Source organism: Protomyctophum parallelum (assembly GCF_964188405.1).
Source record: "Protomyctophum parallelum genome assembly, chromosome: 1".
NCBI classification, from domain to species: Eukaryota; Metazoa; Chordata; class Actinopteri; order Myctophiformes; family Myctophidae; genus Protomyctophum; species Protomyctophum parallelum.
In genome coordinates, this window is record NC_139697.1 from 70,347,929 (window position 1) to 70,370,823 (window position 22,895).

The 22,895-nt window shown below is 42.9% G+C and overlaps 1 protein-coding gene across 1 annotated transcript; it reads left to right on the forward strand.

Moving 5' to 3' along the window:
* Positions 1-6,134: 6,134 nt before the first annotated feature.
* LOC310854770 (E3 ubiquitin-protein ligase rnf8-like) lies at positions 6,135-7,334 on the forward strand (the record flags this gene model as incomplete). The annotated part of the gene is made up of 1 exon (XM_083759450.1): positions 6,135-7,334. One exon carries the CDS (start codon positions 6,135-6,137, stop codon positions 7,332-7,334), a length of 1,200 nt encoding a protein of 399 aa, XP_083615576.1.
* Positions 7,335-22,895: the final 15,561 nt, after the last annotated feature.

Here is a 22,895-nt window from a genome sequence, read left to right on the forward strand (position 1 = left end):
TTGTCCAGGTGGTGTGGCAGCTTGGAGATATAGTTTGTGACTGCAGTGTTATTTATTTTCTGGCAGATCGTGGAGCACATGGTGTACGTACTGTAGCGGTGGCTGCTAAGTGTCCTGATGGTCACCTCTTGTCTGTAAGGGCATCAGACGGTCCCAGGACATATTTGGACCCGTTTTTGTTTGGGTGGTGGGGGGTGTGAGGGGTGTGGGGCTGCGTCTTTCTCTATACACACTCCGGGATGCCGTCCTGGGGAGCGTGGAAACTCCCCACTCAGCTGGGAAGAAGAAGAACCGGAACAGATCAGTACAATGGAATAAATACACATAGAGGTGGATACTGGCAACATGTCAAGATGAGTCGACTAAACTGACCCCCCCCCCCCCACACACACACACACACACACACACATACACACACAAATCACATGTAGTGTAGGACACACATGCGCACAGCACTCACACCCACATGCACGACACGTATGCAAACAATCTGTTGACAAAACCAAAGCAAAGTCAAGGAGATGTTTTCTCTGCCATGCAGGGTAACAATACACTATCAGACAGACAGACAGACAGACAGACAGACAGACAGACAGCTCAACAAACAGACACTCCTTGACCTCACTGAACCACGCACCCTCTCCTTTTCTCCTGTTCGTTTCTTTCCAAACCTGACAGAACGGTCCTCTCAATCGCAACATGCAGCAAGCAGACTCTGGGCCTCTGAGTACGGAGACTGACTGGCCTCAAGTCAGATCAAACTGGACACTCCTCTGCTGGCCTCAGCTCGCTCTATACAGGCGAGCCCTCTGTGCAAAGACTTTTGTGCAAAGACTTTTTGGCTCTCTTATAACTGTAGGGGGACGACTGTGGGTGTAACGCGAGTCTCCGCCTGATAAGAGGGAGCAGAGAGACAGAGAAAGAGAGAGAAAGAAACGAATATGGAGAAGAAAAGGATTTTCCACGCAGGATTCCCATGCTGTAAGGCAAGCCCACGTGATCTCCATTACCACACCAGGGCTTGTGAAACAACCTCTTGGCGTCTGTTTGTTTTTTTCCCCCTCAAAGAACCAGCAGACCGAATAAACTTGAATCTCTGGTTTTATATTTTTCCATCTTCTTTTCTGTTTTATTTTGTTACAGTTCTGCCCTTCCCACAGTCAGTCGCTGCATACCCAAGACTCTCCACGCAGGTCCCTGAATCTGTACTGCTGTGTATATTATATATATATATACATTTGTTGATATGTACATGTGTCTCTGTTATTTCCAGTAGTCACTCTTTCTCTTCTTTCTGTGAATAGTTACACCTCTCTATTCTCTCCCGCAGCTCGAACAGTTTCTGGCAGTTTATAAATTAACTCGAAAAGGTATATGAATTGCTCGGGTTTTATTGTGGTGACGGCTGCAGAGATGAACTTTATTTCCTTAAAGATTGTGACAGGAAGAATATTTGGAATATGAACGTTGAATATGGAATATTTGCCAGTTCTCCTTCCCCTTTTGTGCCCTGTCTCCATTTTCTACTGCTAAAGGATGTGTCTCTGGTTGACCAGCAGAGGGTGTTGGTTTTCGTCTGACTGATATTCCACTTGCCCCTTTTACATTTAATGTGATAATCTATTGACAAATCTGTAAATATGTCCATGCTAACTACTGAACTTCTTGGTCAACCTTGGTCAGTAGTTGAAAGTCTGTTCAAATTCAAATCTAATTAGGTCTACTTCAGCAATCAATAATCCAAGTCAGGTGACTTTCAGTACAGCAATAGTATGGTTTACGAGACAGTGGTTATTTTCAAGAGCTGACTGTTGGATGGCTAAAATACACGGGAAGACAATGGAATTTATATGGAACCTCAGTTTTCTCAAACCCTCCCCACCGTCGACAAGAATGCTGTAACTTAAAAAGCAGTGCAATGTAACTTATCCAGTTCCCCATCCATTCTTTTTTACTAACCACAGTTCACTGTTACTAATACTTTTTAAATGCTATGAACCCCCCCTTCTCCAAACACACACACACACACACTGGTGGGGTGATTGGTTTGACCCCTCTTTCCTGTACGGCCCTTTAACGAAGGACTCCATGCACCCCCTTTTCCAAATGAAAATAGAGGAAAGTTATAGCGTAACACTATACCCACGCTGACTTCTCTGCTCACTCCCCAAGCTGACTAACTGCGCCCCGACTCCTGCAATATTAACTACCTGGCCCTGCTTGTTCCCAGTGCACCACCTGAGCTATAGTGTATCCATTACCTCCACCCCATCCATTCCCCCAACCTGGCAACATTCACTCGTCTAGCCCATTTAGACCCAAGTTCGGTCATGACAGTTTTCAGAAAAACCTATGTTTCTATATGTCAGTGGTTCTCAAACTATGTCAAGGACCCCAAAAAAAAGTATATGTACAGTAATTGGCTGCCGACCCCCATCTGAAAATATGTTGTTCCAGGGACCCCCCCAGAAGCAAAGATTTGAGTTAAAAGTTCACTCTGAAAGAATATATATATTCAAAGATTTGCGCCACATTTTCACGATTTTTCAAAAATAGCAGACCTACAAGCTCGTAGTGCGGCTATGAGCTTGTAGGTCTGCTATTTTTCAACAGCTAAAGCATAACATAATGCTTTAAAACACCAAAAGGGGTTCCCGCCCAGAATGGGCTAGGGTAGCCTCTGGCATCTCATTACATCTGTCTACCTACAGTGCTATACATGGCCCCTCCCTCACTTTATCTCATGTAGGGGAATGATTGAGACTATTTTTGTGCAAACTCAGCTAATCTATAGCTAATTGCCTTAAATGCGCTTTTTTCCCCCTCGTCAATTTGTATGTTCCGTTTTTAACGGTTATTTTTTCAGGCGGTTGATATATTATAATGTGATCTATATCGTTTTTATTTCACAGAGGATTGATTTATTTCCCCCCTTCTTTTTTTATCGTTATACCCTTTGTCTTCCAATAAGAATTTAACCCCCTCCTACTTTCGTGTATATTATTAAATGAACAAAAGAAAAAAGGAATAATGCTGAAAAAAAATAAAAGTTCATTGCCTTTGATCTTGAATGCGAAAGTGTTGTTTGTTTCATGTATTTTTGGTATATTATGTGTAACTCAGAGTTGCATAATTGAAGGTAGTTCATTTTAGGCCTCTGGGCTCCATTCACTACCTTCATTAATTTTACCCACACTTCATTCATAGGCAAACTGATGCCGTATAGGAGGTCACCAACCTGGCAACCCAGCAGGACCGGTATCTGCCTCTTTGTGTGAGGAGGAATGAGGAGGAGCACTGCCACACCCTGACAAAATGAACTCCAACAGGCTATTGGTGTGTATGTTTCTGGCCAAACTGTCAGACCAAGGTCTCATCGTCTGGTTCCCAAAGTAGGGGTCGGAACCTCACATGGGGTCTCGGGTCACTGATGGTGGGGTCGCGAAATTATTTTGGGTCATCAAAAATATTTTACACACCTGAATAGAATGAGTGAAATACAATGTAAAATGATTTTTAACCATAATTAACCATAATTGTTATTGTCACACACCCCCTACATATTGCCCTAGGCTTAATACAATTTACATTACGTTTTGTGTGGACAAATGTGCATCAACACGTGACCCAAACTAGTGAAAATAGACAGAAATTGCTGTTCTACAAGCTTGTAGATTGGCTATTTTCACTAGTTCTTAAACATTAGTTTTCTAATTTATGGAATATCTTAGATGTTTCTTTTATTTATTCATGATATTACTTTGAAAAAATATTTTTATTTTGTATTTAATTCATGTAATTCTCTTTTTGAGTATAGGAAACAAAAAAAATGGGATCCATAAAAATGTGTCCGTGACCCACAAATGGGTCCCGACCCAGTGTTTGGGAACCAGTGCTGTAGTGAGTGTCCATGTGCTCACAGCCCAGCATGTGCTGCTCGACTGGCATTCACCACAGAACACCCAGAATTGGCAGGTGCCCCGTTCTCGTCACAGGTGAGAGCAGGTTCACACTGAGCTCATGTGACAGGCATGAAAGAGCCTGGAGTGCCTGTAACATCATCCAGTGTAACCATTCTGGTGGTGGGTCTCGTCGTGAGTCATATAATATCTGTGGAGGGTTGCACATGCAGACCTCCATGACATAGCCAACGGTACCCTCAGTGCTGTTAGGTATTGACAGACTGTATGCCGGTGCAGTGGGTCTCCTGGTGCAGTGGGTCTCCTGGTTCAGTGGGTCTCCTGGTGCAGTGGGTCTCCTGGTGCAGAACAATACTTGGCCTCCATTGGCCAGGATGTGTAGACAGTTCCTATATAGATGATGAAGACATTGTTGCTAGTGACTTACCCTCTCTCATCCCCCTGACCTAAATCCAATTGAGCACCATAATGTATTGTTGCATCCGATCCCACCAAGTAGTATAAGTACCACTACGAACTGTCAAGTCTAATAATTCAGCTAAACAATCATGGGACATGTCTACTTAAATAAGCTGACTACACCAACCTATACACAAAAATAAGATGACTAAGCCAACCTATACACAACGATTTACACAAGGTTTTCAATAAGTCATTCACTGCATAGCCACCATTTTGTTCTGCTGTTGAACAATTGTGTTGATTAATTTGTCAAACAAGTAATTGTGATTAATGACATTTATGTTCATTGTTGATTAATTTGTCATACAAGTAATTGTGATTAATGACATTTCTGTTCATTTCATCCAGCTGTGTGTATACAGATGGATGGAAATGATTATTATGGGAAACAATTGTGATTAGCTGAGATAATTGCAATCAGCCAATAATGTATGCAATATTGTGACAGGCCTACTCTGTTTGTTCCTGCTGTCATAGTCCCATTGTGTCTGTTTGCTGCTCAGGGTGAGAGCTCATTCAGGTCTCTTATTTGGTTATTACAGCATCTGATGTGCTCTGCACACATGGTCCACTTGACATTCTCCAAGGACTACATTCATTTTACAGTTTATGCGTTGAGGCCCTTAATTGAGAGAGTTGGACTGATGCATTATGAGAATCATAAGACCTACCAGTTATGTTGGAGGCGTTTCCAAGATTTTCATTCTGTTGGGGTTTTTGTTTGCGTGAGATTCAGAGGACATCATAGGAGATTTGTCATTTTATCCGGGATAAAGTCTGCTTTTTCACTTTAGTCCTGGTTGTTTTTGCCAATTCCAGAACACAAAAACAAGGAAAGGTAGGAGAGATGTCCCATGGACCAGCGCTGTATGCCAAAGGATGTCTGCCAAAGACGAGCTCCACTATCTGTCCACTCCTCTTTCAGCAGCTAGTATCACTGACACATCCATCCCTCTCTGAGGCTGTGAAGTTACACACTGTCTGACGTGGTGAGTGATTGGGGCTTATTTATGCACATCAGCAATCATCCAGGAAAGTGTTTCACGGACAAAAGTAATTGTGCTGTAAATCAGTTTAAAAATCACACTCGTGTGAAGTGAGGGGCAAGACAAATCCCCATATATAATGAATAGCACACGTCATAGACTGGCCTCAAGTATGATAACGGGTAGGGCACTGGTGGGTATAATGTAATGGGTATTGCATAACTGACGGGAAATGCATTCCCGATGGGTATCAACCTATCTATAATATGCTTGGTGCTAATTGAATTCCTGCAAGGACAAATATTAAAGAATGCATCTAAATGCATGGAATCTCTGTGTCTGTCTGTCTATTTGTCTGTCTGTCCCCAGCATAAGTCGAGCACTATCCAGCCAACAACTTCAAACTTGCCGTCCCTGTCGACGAGGACCCCAGGGTGTATTGTGAAGAGGGGGAAGTAGGTTGGACAGGCGGATGTCCAGGAACAAAAATCTCGGTTATCTGTCCGTCTCTCTGTGTGTGTGTGTGTGTGTGTGTGTGTGTGTGCGTGTGTGTGTGTGTGTGTGTGTGTGTGTGTGTGTGTGTGTGTGTGTGTGTGTGTGTGTGTGTGTGTGTCTGATCTTATGGTAATAGGCTACATAAATTAGCAACTTTAAAAGGCGTGGCATGACATCACAACGTAATGTTAGTATAGTATTTAATTCACTGAATATAGCAAATATACTCTATAACAATAAGCCGTCTCTCGTTTGTAGTTGGTAATGTAAAATGTACGTCGAGGCGCCTGATTCTTCTGCGGCCGAAGGGGACGAGAACTGTGACGAGAAGGTGTGGTGTTTGAGGAGCAAAAGGAAATACAACTACATTACAGATGAAACTGAGCCTTCCACCTCACCCGAACCCAAGCACTATCATCGTTCCAGCCCAGACCATTCACCTGCCCAGTCAGGCCCTGTGCTGGAGCACCAACCGAGGCCGGATGGATCAAAACGACCACACATCTCACGCTCAAGCGTACATCTCCACGGAGTAGACATTAGTTCGGAAGGCTCCGGCGATCCTTGTGATTTGGACAGGTTGCAGAGGTTCAGCCAAAACGTCCGGATGCTGCGGGAGCAGGTCGACGACACCCAGAGGCAGGTAGCGTCGCTGAAGGGAGAGCCGCCGTGCGCTGACCCGCTCAGAGAGGAGCAGTTCAGGCTGCTGCAGATGCTCAGGACCACGGTGGAGACGTTGGAGAGGCAGGGGACAAAGATAGAGGCAGAGAAAACACACCGGGAAGAACTGCTCGAAGACGCCTTGCAGGAGCACAATAATATGATGGAAGAGTGGGCCCTCTCTCAGCAAGGCTTCGAGGAGGTTCTCCTGGCCAAAGACAAGGAGCTGCAGACGACAAAGGAGAGAGCACAAGCTCAGAAAGTGGAAGTAGCAACCCAGGTGACGGAGGTCCTGAAGAATGAACTCCAGTGCATCATTTGCACAGAGCTCTTCATAGAGGCAGCCATCCTGAACTGTTCCCACAGCTTCTGCACGCACTGCATCAGGGAGTGGCGCAAGCGAAGCGACGAGTGCCCCATCTGCCGTCAGACGGTCCTGTCTCAGACCCGCTGCCTGGCACTGGACAACTGCATTGAACACATGGTGGAGAACCTCAGCATCGACATGAGAGCCAGGCGCCAGACCCTGGTCTCGGAGAGGAAGGCCACTAAACCAGAGGAAGTGTCGGTGATCCCTGATGAGGACAATCACGTCTCCGTCGAGTCCAGTGGGTCCAGTAGTTATACCGATGATAATTTAGTTGATGATGATGATGATGATGATGTGAACTATGAAGAGGACTTTGAAGAGGATTTTGAATTTGATGAGGGCGATTCTTATGAGGTTGATGAGGACGATGACTACTGGATGGTCCTGAGCCGCCGCATCATTTACAATAGTAGTAGTGATACTGAGGAAGAGAATGAGTAAGTGGACGTTCGTTCCGTTCCCCCCGACTGTCTCGTTGAGGAGTTTACAGAAATGTGGGCTTGCCCTCTTTGTGGAGGTCCAGGGACGTGCAGAGAGTGTTAGAGAGGCAGGGGCTGAAATCCCCGCAAGAGGGCACTTTTTGACAAAAAATAGCGAAAATAGCAGATCTACAAGCTCACAACGCGTCGCGCTGCGAGGCGTTGAGAGCTTGTAGATCAGCTATTTAGGGGCGCAACCCAGCACTCTTTATCTACTGGAGATGCAGTGTGCGACATAGATTTTGAAACAAATTAGTTCAACGCAAAATGCTGCGTTCAAGTTCAGGAGATTTCAGGAAAAAGAGCAATTCTCCTGAATGGTGCTTCCGGCATTTGCATTTCTTTCACCATAGTAAATGCTGCATTCCGTGGTCTGGAAAGGGCTGTTGTGTTTTACAGATTGGTAAAAGGGCAGTTGTGTTCTACAGACGGGTAAAAGGGCAGGGGCTCAAGCCCCCTTTGAGGTCTATGTGTGCACGTGCCTGTGGAGGTCCAATGCTCAAATTGTGAGAGGTTAATGGCTTTTCTTCTTTTTTTTTTGCTCTTACAGTCGTTTGCGTGTCTCGGTCGTATTGAACAAAAGGCAATTAAGATAAGTTAGGCCAAACAAATAAAAAAAACCAATGAGGCTCCAATGTGGCTCATCTGAGTGTGGCGTCTTCTATGACGTCATCATCTATGACATATCTAAGACGTATGACACCAAATGTGGGCAAGGTTTCAGGGCTCCTGACTTCAATTATAACAACATTTATGTTATTAAATATTAATTCTATAGGTAAATAGTCTAGGCACTTCTGTGTCCTATACTGGCAGCGATGTGTGCACACAAACCTTGGTGCTGATCTGTCCAGCAGTTTGTAAGATTAGCTGCGGACACACACACACACTCTCTCTCTCTCTCTCTCTCTCTCTCTCTCTCTCTCTCTCTCTCTCACACACACACACACACACAGTTATAGACTCTTGCAGACCAACGCCTTCAAAATAACAACACAGGTGGGGAAATTGCCAAAATGATCCCATTTTTGGGAGGGGGCACGTCATGCATGCATGCTGTATAAAGTAGGGGCTTTACCAGCAGTCTTTGTGCTAAAAAAACTTTTAGGCATTAAGCAGATTATTACATTTTCAACAAGTAATGTTGGATCTATGTAAAACCCTCTTCATTCATAGTGAATATTCAGCACACGTCTGTATACATACATGCTGCATATACAGTGTGTACAGCACAACAAAGATCTGAGAGTGCATGTACTGTAGCATGCATGTGTGTGCACGTGCCCACGCGTGTGTGTGGCCCTCTGTGTGATTGTGCATATCTGTGAATCGTTCATTCATGCTACATCATTACCGTCTCTCTAACCTTGTTTGAGCAACAGACGGCCAGCAGCCAAACTGTCCACAGAACGGATGCAGCTGCTCTGTCTGCTCTGGCCAGCAGCTCCTAATCAATGACCTGCTCTCACACACTCAAATCCTCAGTGTTTATTTCACTCTGAGTTTACTATGCACTTCATTGTTCTCCACAGTACATATGCTTTCTAAACTAACGTATTTATTTTTTATTTGTACAAAATTATCAAATGCACATTTGCTGGAGTCCAGTCATGTACACAAACATTATTTAATTCAATACATTGTGTGACTTACTCACCTCCTTCAATGATAGACTGTATTGAACGTTGCTGTCGGGAGGAAACCTCCTAACTCCATTTTTGAGGTTTTAGATTTTTGCATAAATCAGTGCTATTGAAGACCCTTTACGTGTTGTTTCAAAAATATTGAACCAATGGAAAGTAGTAAAAAACGCTTTGGACAAAACCTCTTAACTCCATTGGACCCTCAAACTGTCTGCTAAAGCAACTAACTCCACCACCGCTTCCCCTCTCATGCAAGTACTTGACAATATATAAACTCACAACACCAACTTTGATGAGGCAGTATTGCTTTGGTTTTCTTAATTTCCTGAAAAATCTATCATTTTCATTTCCTGAAAAATTAAATGGAGTTAAGAGGTTTCTTCCCCACAGAGATTAGTTAAGCCAAATGTATATGTTCATATGGGCGTTTTTTACATGTGATGATGTATGATGATAAGAGCGCCCCTCACTTCACACAAGTGTGATTTTTTTTGTCAGCCAATTATTCATACGCCTTTTTGACGCCTGGCATTTGAGTAAACGCCTAGTGAGCTGCGACCTACTTACGCATTTAAAGGCTTGCAGCCCTGCATGCCAACATCCATGAAGGTTGCTGGGTGTGAATGTGTTAACCCATTAGGCCTGATGTCGAAATCTTAAAAATGTCTCAAACCTATGTTTCTATGTCAGTGGCGCTCAATATTTCATGTCAAGGACCCCAAAAATTATATGTAATTGGCTGCTGACCCCCATCTGAAAATATGTTGTTCCAGGGACTCCCCCAGAAGCAAAGATTTTAGTTAAAAGCGTTCGCTGTGAAATAATATAATAAACGATTTGCACCACATTTTCATGATTTAAAAAAAATAGCAGATCTACAAGCTCGTAGCTATGAGCTTGTAGATCTGCTATTTTTCAATAGCTAAAGTATAACATAAGTCTCACACCAAAAGGGGTTCCCGTTCTGAATGTGTTAAAGTGTGTCCTGCCTGGCAGCATGTTATCCTGCCTGAACGAACATGCACTCAAGCCAAGACCCCTTGTCTTATATGGGGCATTAATTTTCCCCTCCGCTTTCATCCATTTTTAATAATGGGATGGGTGATAATATCCTTCCATTCTCCAGCACTGAGTATCATTGTTGGTCTAAAAGCTTATTAAGCGAGAGCAATATCCTGTGAGATAGCATAAAGTTTCTGACTGACTGCCAGATGAGTCAGTGTTATGCTTATGCTGGTTTGTGCACAAACTGTGTGTACAGTAGCTGCTCTGATACCAGATGCCGAACTACAAAATATATCATTACTAAATACAAAAACTCCTCTCATTACTAAATTCAGAACTCAAAACATGAATAACTACAAAACTCAAAACATGAATAACTACTAAACTCAAATTGATTGATTGATTGATTGATTGATTGATTGATTAAATTACCAGTTTGCAAAAAGTACAGAGGTACAGTTATACAACCAGTAAGACGACTTGTGGTCGCGTGCACGCATCCTAGGTGACAGCAGACTGCTGGGCGAGCGCTGGCGATTTGACGTGGGGGGGTCAGATCAACATAATTATGGAATGAATTCTGTACTGGCCATATATGGAGCGTGTCTTAAGTGTACAGGGTTTGATATGGTCAGATCAACATATGGAATGTCAGAACAGGTCAGCTCCATATATGGAGATCTAAGGGTGGCAGTGTGGGCAGTGACTTGAGTGTAGAGGGTTTGATGAGGTCTAGCCATATATGGAGCGTGCCTTGAGTGTACAGGGTTTCATGAGGTCAGATCAACATATGGAATGTCAGAACAGGTCAGCTCCATATATGGAGATCTAAGGGTGGCAGTGGGGGCAGTGTCTTGAGTGTACAGGGTTTGATGAGGGCCCAGGTAGGCCTGTTGAGAACTCTAGTTTTCGCCGGCTGCCAGGCGCAGCTGCACTAATAACTTTGGGGCAGGCCCGTCTAGAGTTTGAATGAGTTCGAAGAGGAAGGACGGGTGGGGTAGGATCAACACATGGAATGTCAGAACAGGTCAGCTCCATATATGGCGATCTAATTGTTTGAGGTCAGATGTAGAGTTGCTGGCCGGCTCCATACAGTATGCAGATCTAGGCGATAATCCAGTCTTATCCATGTATGGCTATCCAGGGTTTGAAGTGTCGTGATCTTCATATATGGAGACGGCCATATGAACGTATGTACGTACGTACTGTATGAAGCATATCATGAGGCGTGGCGGACTGACGACCATATATGGTGGTGTGACGGAGTTACTGACAGGTTTTGCAGGTTTTCATAGTAATCTGCGACCTACAGTCGCAATAATGTTAAAAAGATAAGGGCATCTCTTGAAACCTTGATGCTTTAATCACATTCATGTGACGGGGATTTTGTTCTTACTGGCCTGACATCGTGTGATCCAAAGGACCTGTGACAGATCTGTGACAGTGCTATATTCAGCACTGTCGCATATTCAGCATGTGGTGTCTGAAAATAGACAGACATACGCACCAAATATCCAGCTTTTTTGAAGTCCGAAATTAGACATGGGGGACCAAAATCCAACTTTTTTTTTAATACTGTTCAGTCTTTCCATTATCACCCATACATCTTTCAACATCTTTTACAGTTCTTGCTTTGCCTGAGCAGCATTATCCATAAACATTCATGTATTTTAAGCCTATTAAAGACCTGAAGAGACTGTTACTGAATAAACAGTCTGTTACTGAACAAACAGACTGAAAATACAGATTCCCAATCATTACACACACAAAAAAACGTTTTAACCAAATAATATAACTTGTTTGTGCCCAGAGTCTTTGGATTCATTAAAGGCTCGTTGGGAGGTGGATATAGGAGAGGAGATAACTGAGGAGGTTTGGGATACAATTCTACATCGGGTACATGGGTCCTCTATTTGTGCGAGGCATGCTCTTATTCAATGTAAATTACTACAACGTGTCTACTACACCAAGGCCAGGTTGTCTAGAATATATATGTGTCTCCTGAGTGTGATAGATGTCGGCAGGCTCCCGCAGACCTCATCCATACGTTCTGGCTCTGCCCTTCTCTACACAAATATTGAACCGATATCTTTGATTCCTTATCAAAGATAGTCGGGCAAAGAGTGGAGCCCACACCTTTGGGGGCCCTGTTTGGTGTTTTTCCCTCAATACCGTCGCTCTCTAAACCAGAGAGGGATGTTTTGGCCTTTGTCACTCTGTTAGCTAGGAGACTAATTCTGACCAACTGGAAATCGCCCACTTCCCCTTCTCACACTCATTGGGTTAGGGACACCTTGTACTGTGTAAAACTGGAGAAGATTAGACACTCCTTGAATGGTTCTTCCGATAGGTTTGGGAGGATATGGGGCCCATTCTTTCAATTCATTCAGAATTTGAATCCGTCTCTGCTTGGGGATGAGTGAGGTCTGCTGGACTTTTGTTTTAAAAGTAGCTTATACTGTGATTGGATTGTATGGATTGTATTGGATTGGATTATGGATGTATCATGTACCTATGATTTTTTTTATATAGGATGTTGTGTACTGTTGTTTTGTCTGTTTTTGTCTGCCTTTTATTTTTCAACTTTTACTGATCTTGTATTTAAGGTTTGTTTGTCTTGTTTTCTGTTGTCCTTTTTCTTTGGGGTGAAAATTCAATGTGTTTACTCTTTTATGTCATACTTGTGGGGTTTATTTAAGAGAAGCTGTTAATGTTAATTATTATTTTTCAAACTCAGTATTTCAATAATGCTTCTATGAAAAAAACCAATAAACAAAGTTATAAAATATATATATATATAACTTATACTAAATAAATTACACAAGTCTCCTCTGGGGGGTGGGGGGGGGGTTTCTCCCCTTTTTCTCCTGACTCACCTGCCATAGAGGAGCCCCACCCACCCAACACTCCCTGCTGAGAGGAATCACTGCTGTATAGCCTGATGTAGGGTTGGGACAGTACCCTTCTCTTCCAGCAATGTTATTTCCTAGAGATTTTCTTTTGCCTTCCAGTAGTATTCTGATTGTCAGCTGTGTCCTGCCTTCATTGTTTTGGTCCACCATGTGCTTTTGTTTCATATCACGTGTCCCTCCCTTGCTTTCTCTATCCGTCCCCTTGTCTGTGTCATGTGTTAACCTGTGCTGAGTGTGTCCACCTGTATCCTGTTAGCCTGTTAGCCCAGGGCTTAACCCTGTGAACTGGTTTGTCTGTGTCTGATTATCTGTTCTTGTACTGAGAGTATCTCTGCTTACCTTTGTTGTTCCTGTATCCCGTCACTGGAGAAGTAAAGCTAGCTTTTATCCCCTGAATACATTTACCTGAATTTATTTCCTGCAACAACAAAAAAGACAGACTTGCCATCAGTGAACGACTGTCGATGGATCGTTGTGAGCGCCATACTGCTGTGGAATGGCTTTAAAAAAAAGATGCATGTAAGTAATTTATTTCCCTTTTGTTAAAATAAGTGTTAAAGAGCTCTATCTGGTGATTGATCACTCAGTGACATGGGTCTCCCCTGCATGCTCTCAAACTCCAACAAGGAAAGAGAATTCATGCAGCATGAAGAAGTGAAATGGGAAGTGAGGATGACACAAAGAAATGCGCAGACAGAACTGCATGGAACACCAACATTTAAGCTGATAAATAGGTACTGTGATTAGAAATAGAATATCACTTGCCCTACCTTAAATGGCACTCCTCCTTTTTCTCGCTTTCCACATGTGTCAGACAGTACGGTACGGTACAGTACAGTATGTCATGTTGAGTTGGATTCAGTAGCACACACTGTTACAAACAGTACAGGATAGGGTGGTCGATTTCAATATTGCTTGTCGGGGGGATTGAACAACTGACTTTCTTGTTAGTGGAATCGTGGATGGTTCCTCAAATTATAGTATGACTAAAAAAGATTGACTGCAGTATTACGAGAAGACATCTCGCTTCCAGCACACTTCTAAATGCTTCACCAGTAAGCTACTGTAAGCCCATGCACTTTAATTTGTCACTTGCAATACTGTAATGTGTGGACATTTATGGTATGTATTATGTTTGTTGTTATATATGAGCACCAAAACAAATTCTAAAGCTGTTTTTGGCAATAAAATATTGAATATTTAATGGTAAACCCGTAGAGAGGCTGTTTGGTAATCAGTCTATGCGGAACATGCACTAACAATTTTGCTGCTTGGACCTGTGAGTAAATTAATAATCCCTTCTTGATTCAGAAGGTCATATAGGTTTGCCTCCTGGCCTGCACATATCTGTGAGACACAGTGTCTCTGAGCAAGACAGTTAACCCACTTAACAACTCCCACCTGAGTTCTCATCATAAGCATCTGCACAGCCATCAGCTGCATGGGTGAAGATGGTGTTCTAAGAATTAGGTTATACTTTAGCTATTGAAAAATAGCAGATCTTCAAGCTCATAGCGCGGCACCGAGTGCCGCGCTACAAGCTTGTAGGTCGTGGAAAATTTGGAATATATTTTCTTTCAGATTGTGGCCAATTACATATAATTCTGGCGGTGCTTGACATGAAAATGTCACTGATACAGAAACAGGGTTTTTCAGAAAACTGTCAGGATTTAGAAGACATTTGTAGAATCGTTCCCATAGTTGGGTAAAGCTTAAGTTGTGGCAAATCTGCAAAATAAATGCTTACCTCTAGCTTTCTTAACAGATGTGTTCATAAAGGTGTCTAGCTACTATCACAGAAACATGTGTTCCAACCAAACTCCCTTGGGAAACTTTGTGATGGCTGCTGAAAGTTGGGGTACCATTATCAACCAATATAAGGCAAATAATTTCATTATACTTTAAGTAGCATGTGACATGACAAACTATGTGACCTCATCAGTGATGAGGTCAATGTGATGAGTCATTAGCCTGGTTAATAAACCAGACTAATATCGCACGGATCCGCGGGTAATCCCCCGGTAGACAATTTTTTTTGCCAACGGCTGATTCGGTCTGGTTTATTAACCAGGCTAATGAGTCATCACATTGACCTCATCACATTTGTGATGACGGCTATGGGCATTTTTAAGCAAAGGAGTGTTTTTTTTGTGCAAAACGAATGCTTGCAATGGATTCAGAATGTCACATGCTACTTAAAGTATAATGCAATTTGGATTTCTTTGCCTTATATTGGTTGATAATGGTACCCCAACCTTCAGCAGCTGTCACAAAGTTTGGAATATTTTTTTCTGTGATAGTAGACACCTTTATGAACACATCTGTGAAGAAAGCTAGTGGTAAGCATTTGTTTTGCAGATTTGCCACAACTTAAGTTAACTTTACCTACCTACCAGGTCAAAATGGGTTAAGAACTGTCTACCCTCCCTATCCCTACTGTATAATAAAATAAATCACACCCGTGAAGTGAGGGGCAATCTTATCATCATACATCATCTCATTACGGCCAATCAGAATTTGCGTCCTCACCTTGTCTTCAATGTTTGTGTTACAAATTACATCACAATTTACCCTAAACAAACATTAAATATAGAGTGCCGTGATTTTCCCCTCCCCAAAAACATGATCATCAGATAATATATGATTATACTAGGAGGAAGGTGTACAGAAAGTGTTAAAATTATGTTAATGTGGCCACATACAGCGGCGGAGCTACCGGGGGTGTAGGGGGGTGGTCACACCCCGGCCCGGACCTCCTGAGGGCCCGGACTGTCAGATGATCGATGGACGATTTTTTACACAGTCACTCACGACTGATAAAACCAGCGGGCCCCCGCGAATCCTGCATAGGCTCCCACAATTAACTAACTAACTCCTCTTGCTTCTGAAGAAGTCGCCGGTCGCTTTCTTCTTTTTATTTTTTTCTCTGATGTAAAGAGAAGTTTGTGGCAGCGCGAGCTGCGCGACCCATGCTGCTGCGGCCCGTGCACTCAGCACATCGCAATTTCGTTTTGTTCTGCTGCTGCAGTTGGAATTAAAGAATGACAAATAAAGCAATCTTGAATCTTGAATCTTGAATTAACCAGATACAGAGCCTATATAGCCTATAATAGCCTACACTTTAACAAAATATCATGTCTGTCTGATGAGAATTTAATTTACCGCGCTGCCGAGAGAGAGTCGCTGTAAGAGGTCCAGCCAGGGCTACAAAAGTGGCAAGACCTGTCACTCATTAGTAGGCTAATCACTCTGTGTGATTCCACAACGGACTGTTTCGATTCTAAACCCCTTCTTGTTGCTTTTCCCTGTGTGCGATCACTCAGCAAAGGTGAAACAGAACACAAAGATGAGTAGTAGCCTATTTATTTCACACACACAACTCCTCTCTCGCTCATGCACGCCTGCTCAAATTTGCAGCAACTGTTAGCGTAAATGTTTTTTTTCCCCCGATGGGGGGGGGGGGGGGGGGGGGGGGGTGCTGTTGGGAGTCATGTTCGGTGAGGCCCGGTCGTGCTGTCTCACACCCCGGCCCGGCCCAATGTTGTTCCGCCACTGGCCACATACTTAGCACCACCCACCTGAACTTAAGCCTCGCCCACAGCTGTTGTATGATAATATGGGAGGGGTTAGGGTTATGATGTCACTAAAATGCATGGTGTTATTTAGATTGGGCCTTTTTGACTCAAAGGTTTTCAGCTTTCAGGACGAAACCAAAAATGCACAGGGAAGATTATTTGAATATTATAACCACACTTGCTGTTCTATTAGATTAGAGTAATGTTAACTCATGCAAAACAGAAAAAGTACAAAAATCACGGCACTCATTCTTTCTCAGTCTTTGCCTGGGACTGGAAATGTATAATTAGGCTCTGAAAAACGTCCATAGACATGGCTGGCATATGACGTAATTTCGGAAAGCCACGCGTTCTATAGTGCCCCTCAAAAATAAATACAATTATTTAATAGGCCTATAGTCATTTGAAAACAACATAGAACCTTTGTTTCCTGACCGGAGTTGTGTTACAACAGGAAATAAAGCATGAGTGTCTGGTTTGGTCACAGTGCACAGTGAACAGCATGCCAAGCCTTATTTCAGTGATAAGATGAGACATCAGAGACAGTGGAACATTGTTTTATCTTAATGTGCATGCAGTGACCTTGAGAGACTCCTTCTCTGTCACTGTCCTCATGTCAGACACACACACGCACACTTGCACACGCATACACAGTTGTGATGTCTCAACAGCCAGGTGTTACTTAAGGTGTTACTGGCAGTGTTACTCCCAGTAAGTATTTCACCTCACGGTGAAACCAAATAACACTCTTGACAAATAGGCCTCAATTTTCAGACCACTGGGTCAAGCGTTTTACACTGAATACAAATTCAATGTATAGTTGAATTCTGGGTAGTTATAATAATAGTTATAATTGATCAGTTATGGCATGGGCTATGTCTGGCAGAGTCAGATTAATGTTTTGTAGCCTATAATACGTAATGCTGTCTAATAATTGTGTTTAGATATAAGCCTGAAATGGAAATACTCAAGTATGCCCAAAGTAGGCAGCCTATACTGTACAAAGGACCTAATAATTGTATAGGCCTACTTAACTTCAGCATAGTAGGCTTTAGGCCCAGTTACATTACATCATCACTGTCTGTTTGTTAATGTCTATATAGCATCCCTTGCTGTGCTGCCCTCAGCACTCAGCGGTGTGTCAGAAAGCTGTCTTCCACTCAGCTGCTGACACCCACCATCCTGTCTCATTTGTGCTTAAGTAATCACTCGGGGTGTCGCGGTTGTCTGCAAACAGGCCCCTTGACTCCTTCAAAACCGCTCTCAAAGGGCACCTATAAGGACGGCTGCAAGACGAAACTGCAGGCCCCTGTAAAATCTGAATCCCCCACCCACCCCTTTCCCCGTCACTTTATATGTCTCCCCCCCCCCCTTTTTTTACCGATCCTTTTACGATTATTTCCTGTTTTTGGCTAAAGAAGTGTATCTTTGTATACGTCTCTAAATGTTCTGATGAATTGAAAATGGTGGACCGGTCCCTATTGTAAACGAGTGTAATGCTTTAGGGTGTTGTCGTCCACAGTTAACAGTTTTTGTATTGAGTTGTGCAGCTTGAAATGTACTGTAATTCTGCAAACTGTTAATAAATAGGGCCTACTTTACGGAAAGCGTGTCGGTATCGAACGCCTTTGAAGGGGTGCTGAAAGGACAGCGCCAAAGACCGGCGTGCCTCCAGCGATTGCGGCTATTTTCAAAATGACTAAAATATAGATGGATCACAAATGATATGACTCCTTAAGTGTGTGCGGGGGAAAAAAACCGTATTTGCCTATAGGCTATAGCTTATGTGAAAGAGCAGTGCGTAGCCTATACGGCACGTGCGTATATGTTTGCGCGTGTCTGAAATGAACACAAATCATGAGCTCAGTCCCATATAGGCTTCAACTCCACGCCCTATATGTGCAACTGAAAGTTGTTTTGTTTTTAATCAATTAAGGAGTTCAGTTTAATTTGTAATAAAGGTGATAACAAACTGCCATCGAGGACCGATACAGGGCCATGTGTGTGTGCTCGCAAGCCTCGCAGCATAGCCTTATTGTCTTGTCTTGTCTAAGTCTAGACTCTTCTAGTCTATAGTGCCACCTCTGGTTCTGAACTCAACTCCGCTGCCCCCTCCCGCAGCTCCAGGCTATTCCACACAGACACGGCAGAGCACTTTCAGGACTCTATACTTCTCTGTGTCACACCATCACCAGAGCGCCACAATGGCAGAACGCACCAGGCGGAACTGGGACAGGGGACAGGGCGACGCCGCCGCGGACCGTGATGACTTTCCGGTTTACCTCGCCCGACCCGGCACCGCCGACCAGGTGCCCAGGCGCAAATACGACGGCATGTTTTCCAGCGTCGAGGGAGCCTACGAGAATAAAACCCTGGATTTCGATGCCCTGAGCGTCGGGCAGCAGAGCCGGGGATCGCGCACGCCGAGCAGCGCTCGCAGCGACCCGGCCAAAGAAGAGGACAGCCCGTCAAGTGGCACGGTGGTGATGGTGAGGATGAGCTCCCCGAATGCAAGCAGCCAGGAGCAGGTGAAAGCTTCTGGCGTTGAGATCACAACTGCTGGCGGCAAAGAGGTTCTGCAGAATCTGGGAGACGAGAAGGTGAGCCGTATAACTTAGTTTGAAATGATATCATTCACCATCATCAAGCTGCAGATATTAACTGGTGCACATATTATGTGTCGCGTCGACTGACTCGACTCCTGTTGACTCGCCCCTCCCGTTTGTAATGCGGGAGCTGGCGAAAACTTCTGGGAACTCAGATTATCCATCGCGCCCGCAAGTTCTGTTGAAAGTAATTCCACAAGGGGGAATTCAACACGAAATACGCCATAGACTCTGTAACTGTTGGTGCTGATGCATTTTATATGTCAATATTTAGCCTGGGATGATTATAATGTGCAGCATCATTGTGCCAAGAGCATCCGGATGCGCTGTTGAATTGAGTCTGACATAGACATTGTGAAATGTCTATATAATAAGTATAGCCTATATCAATTATTGAACACATACTGTTGACTATAGGCTACCGATAGGCTGGAAGACCTCATTAACTTTGGACACTTCATCAATTACTAAATATATGATATTTATTTGATATTTATTTTATATTAAATGCTGATAAGAATTCTTATCAGCTAAAGTCGTTTTTTTTAAGATGAGAAGACTATAGCTGGCTATAGCTGTACACGTTTTATTTTATTAGCCTATATTTTAGAGGCTGATACCACAATAAATAAAACATTTGCCCAGACAGGTTGCACTTTGTCTTTGTGGAAACAGTGAGCAGTGAGTTCATCATGTTGGTGACACAATCAATTCAAGTAATACAAAAAAATCACACCAGTGTGAAATGAGGGGCGCTCTTGCCATCGTACGGACATTGTAAGGTACATAAGGTGGTCCCTTATTGGCCAAGCGCTCCCACCAACGCCAACTCCATCCCAATTGGTTAGCCGATTTGCTTGTTTACATATGACGTACAGTAAGTTTTCCCTTCAATGTCAATGGCGTTTAATGTTTTGATGTATAATTTACTCATTATTTAGGTGAATTGTCAGCTCTTATCATCATGTATCATCTCATACTGCATGGCCAATCAGAATGCCTGTTATTGGTTATATAGCTTATTTGCTCGTTTACATAATTATGACGTACATTTTCCCTTCAATGTCAATGGTACAGTATTTGATGTTTAATTTACGTCATATTTAGCGGAATTCTGACGTAATTTCTCCGTTCATTGTTAATGGCAAATATTGAGACGTTTGGGGACAGGATTTAGCGGACATTTGACCTGAATTCTCCATTCATTGTCGGCAAATCTCTGCTGCTGTATGACTGCTGCTCTGAGTCCTAGATCCTTTAGACCCATTATTGACCTTATACCAACCTTGAAACGTACCTTAATTACGTCACCAAGAATGGTGGTCCCTTATTGGCTGTTGGAGGACACCGACATACATACATACATGCATACATACATACATACATACATACATACAGTCGATCGCAGTACTTGCACGCTCTGCTTGCGCAAGTAATGACGTACCAGAATGGCCTATTTTATTGAAGCATATACTGTATACAGTGTATGGCCACTGGGCGTTCAGGATTTGTTATTGTTGTACTGAAGTTGGATCAGTGTTCACTGATATGGGTGTTTATTGTTTATGGCTCTGCTAGTTTGTCCCACATAGGCATGGCCTCAAGGGCATTACAGCATGTACTATGTGTATCATACTTCCCATTGTAATTTTATTTAGGTTTTTTCCCCACAAAATAGGTGAACATTTGGCCAAAACATGGGAAGAGATTTTGTGTAGAGGGGAAAAAGATAGGGACCAAGTATTAGACCCCCAGTCATTGAAGTATAATAATTAGACATTAGAGTTAGACATTAGAGTGCAAGCCCTATTTAAACAATTGCGGAAATAATAATGCAAATCATGTTGTTGATTTCCTTTCCCAATGGTGAATAAGTCTAGAAGCAGGCTCTTTTCTCCATCTCCATATTCTTTCTACTGGAGTTTAAGCACAGCGACTGGGTGATGTGATGGACCTTTTCCATCACAGCATGTGTGCAGTGTCCATGTGTGACATTTGTGTGGTCTCTATGAGGGACCACATTATTTTGGCCCTAAAGACAGGTATCGGTGAACACTGAGCCAGCATCAGGACAAATACAAATCCCACAAGCCCACTGGCCATACACCTAAATAAAATGGGACACTCCGTTGCGTCATTAAAATAATGTGGGAAAAGAGAAGGTATCCCTTAGAAGAGGGAAGATCCACAACCTCTTACTACAAAGGGAGGTATATTGGATATGTATGTAGTGACTTCAATGAATTAGTCACTGAGGGTCAAATGACTTAAGTGTAGTCAGACACGTGCACAGTGTCATGAGCTCTTATATTTTGGATTTGGTGATATTTACACTCATTTTACACACACCTTTCATGTTTTTCCCATTCTAAATCCCTACAGGTAAAACAATTGTTCACTCAACACTGATCAAAAACTGTGCGGCGTTGTCATTTGTGGACCTATTGGGCAGGTATATATCCACTCTATGGTGATGATTTAATTAACAAAAACAAATGTTAATGATCTTATCTTTATCGAAGAGATCTTTGTTATAGACAGCTTTATTCAAGATTCAAGATGCAATACTTTATTGGCATGTCAACAGAGTTGTTTGGAATTTGTTTCAGTGCTCTAAAAACAGACATACAAATAGACACATATTCACATCACGTATTCAGACAGTAGAAAAAGATACAAGAGTGCAAACATCATATGAGAGAGACCAATAAATAAGAAGAATGCAAAACGTTACAAGAGAGAGAGAGACCAATAAATGAGAAGAATGCAACGTTACAGTTCATGGTAAATAAATAGCAATTCCTCGCAGTTCATCGTTCTTACAAAGCAGCTTCACGCTGTAAAGTGCGAGTGAAAAGAGGCCGAGGGTCAGCATTCAGGAGGCGAACAGCCTCAGGATAAGTGCTGTTCTTAAAGCGGGAGGTATTGCACTTTAGCGACCGAAGTCTTTTACCAGAGGCTAGGGGTGCAAAAAGAGAGCTGGCAGGGCGAGAGGGGTCGGCAATCACCTTCTGCATTCTACGCTTGGTGCGAGTTCATTGGTACATTCATCAGATGTACTGATCTAAATGTTGTCTATCTGAGGCCCCTGTTAAAGTGATAGCGGCTTTAGCGCCCTTTACTTACAGTGCATTGTGAGTGCAATGCAATAACATAAGTAGGAGGAATGTTTGGGACAGTTGTACACGTACCCAAAGAGGTTTCTGAGCCCGAGACATTTCAGTGTCTGTATGTCCGAAAGGCTTTTTAGAGCTGATGAAGAGCTCTGATAGAAAGGTCTAATAAATGCTTTGCAACTGGGATTCCCTAGTGAGCACTGAAGTCTCTTTCCACTGAAAGAGGCTAAGCTGTCTATAAGAGTCTGTGTGTCAGTCCTGAGCTCCCGAGCCGCTCAACCGTACAGATTTCTTGTGCACATTATAGCTGTCAATAGGCTGTTGTAGATCCTCACTAATTATTGTTTGCATCATGTTCTACACATGTTTTGAAACTGTTTGGATTCAAACGTGTGCATTGCTCACAAGATATTATGAATCTGTATGTGATCTCATCAAGTCATTCTCACTTATTCTTATTGCCCCGCCAGTGCCGCCACGCTTCTTATTATTTATCTCCTATGAATATATTTTGCATTAAATCTTGTGCTAAATGTTTTGAATTAATGTGGATTCACGAGTCATGTGACTTAGATTTTAGTGTAACTCATCACAATTTTGTTGACTTGGACTTGAATTTGGACTTGAGGTGGATGCGTATGCTTAAAGTGAATGGCACGTCGAGTG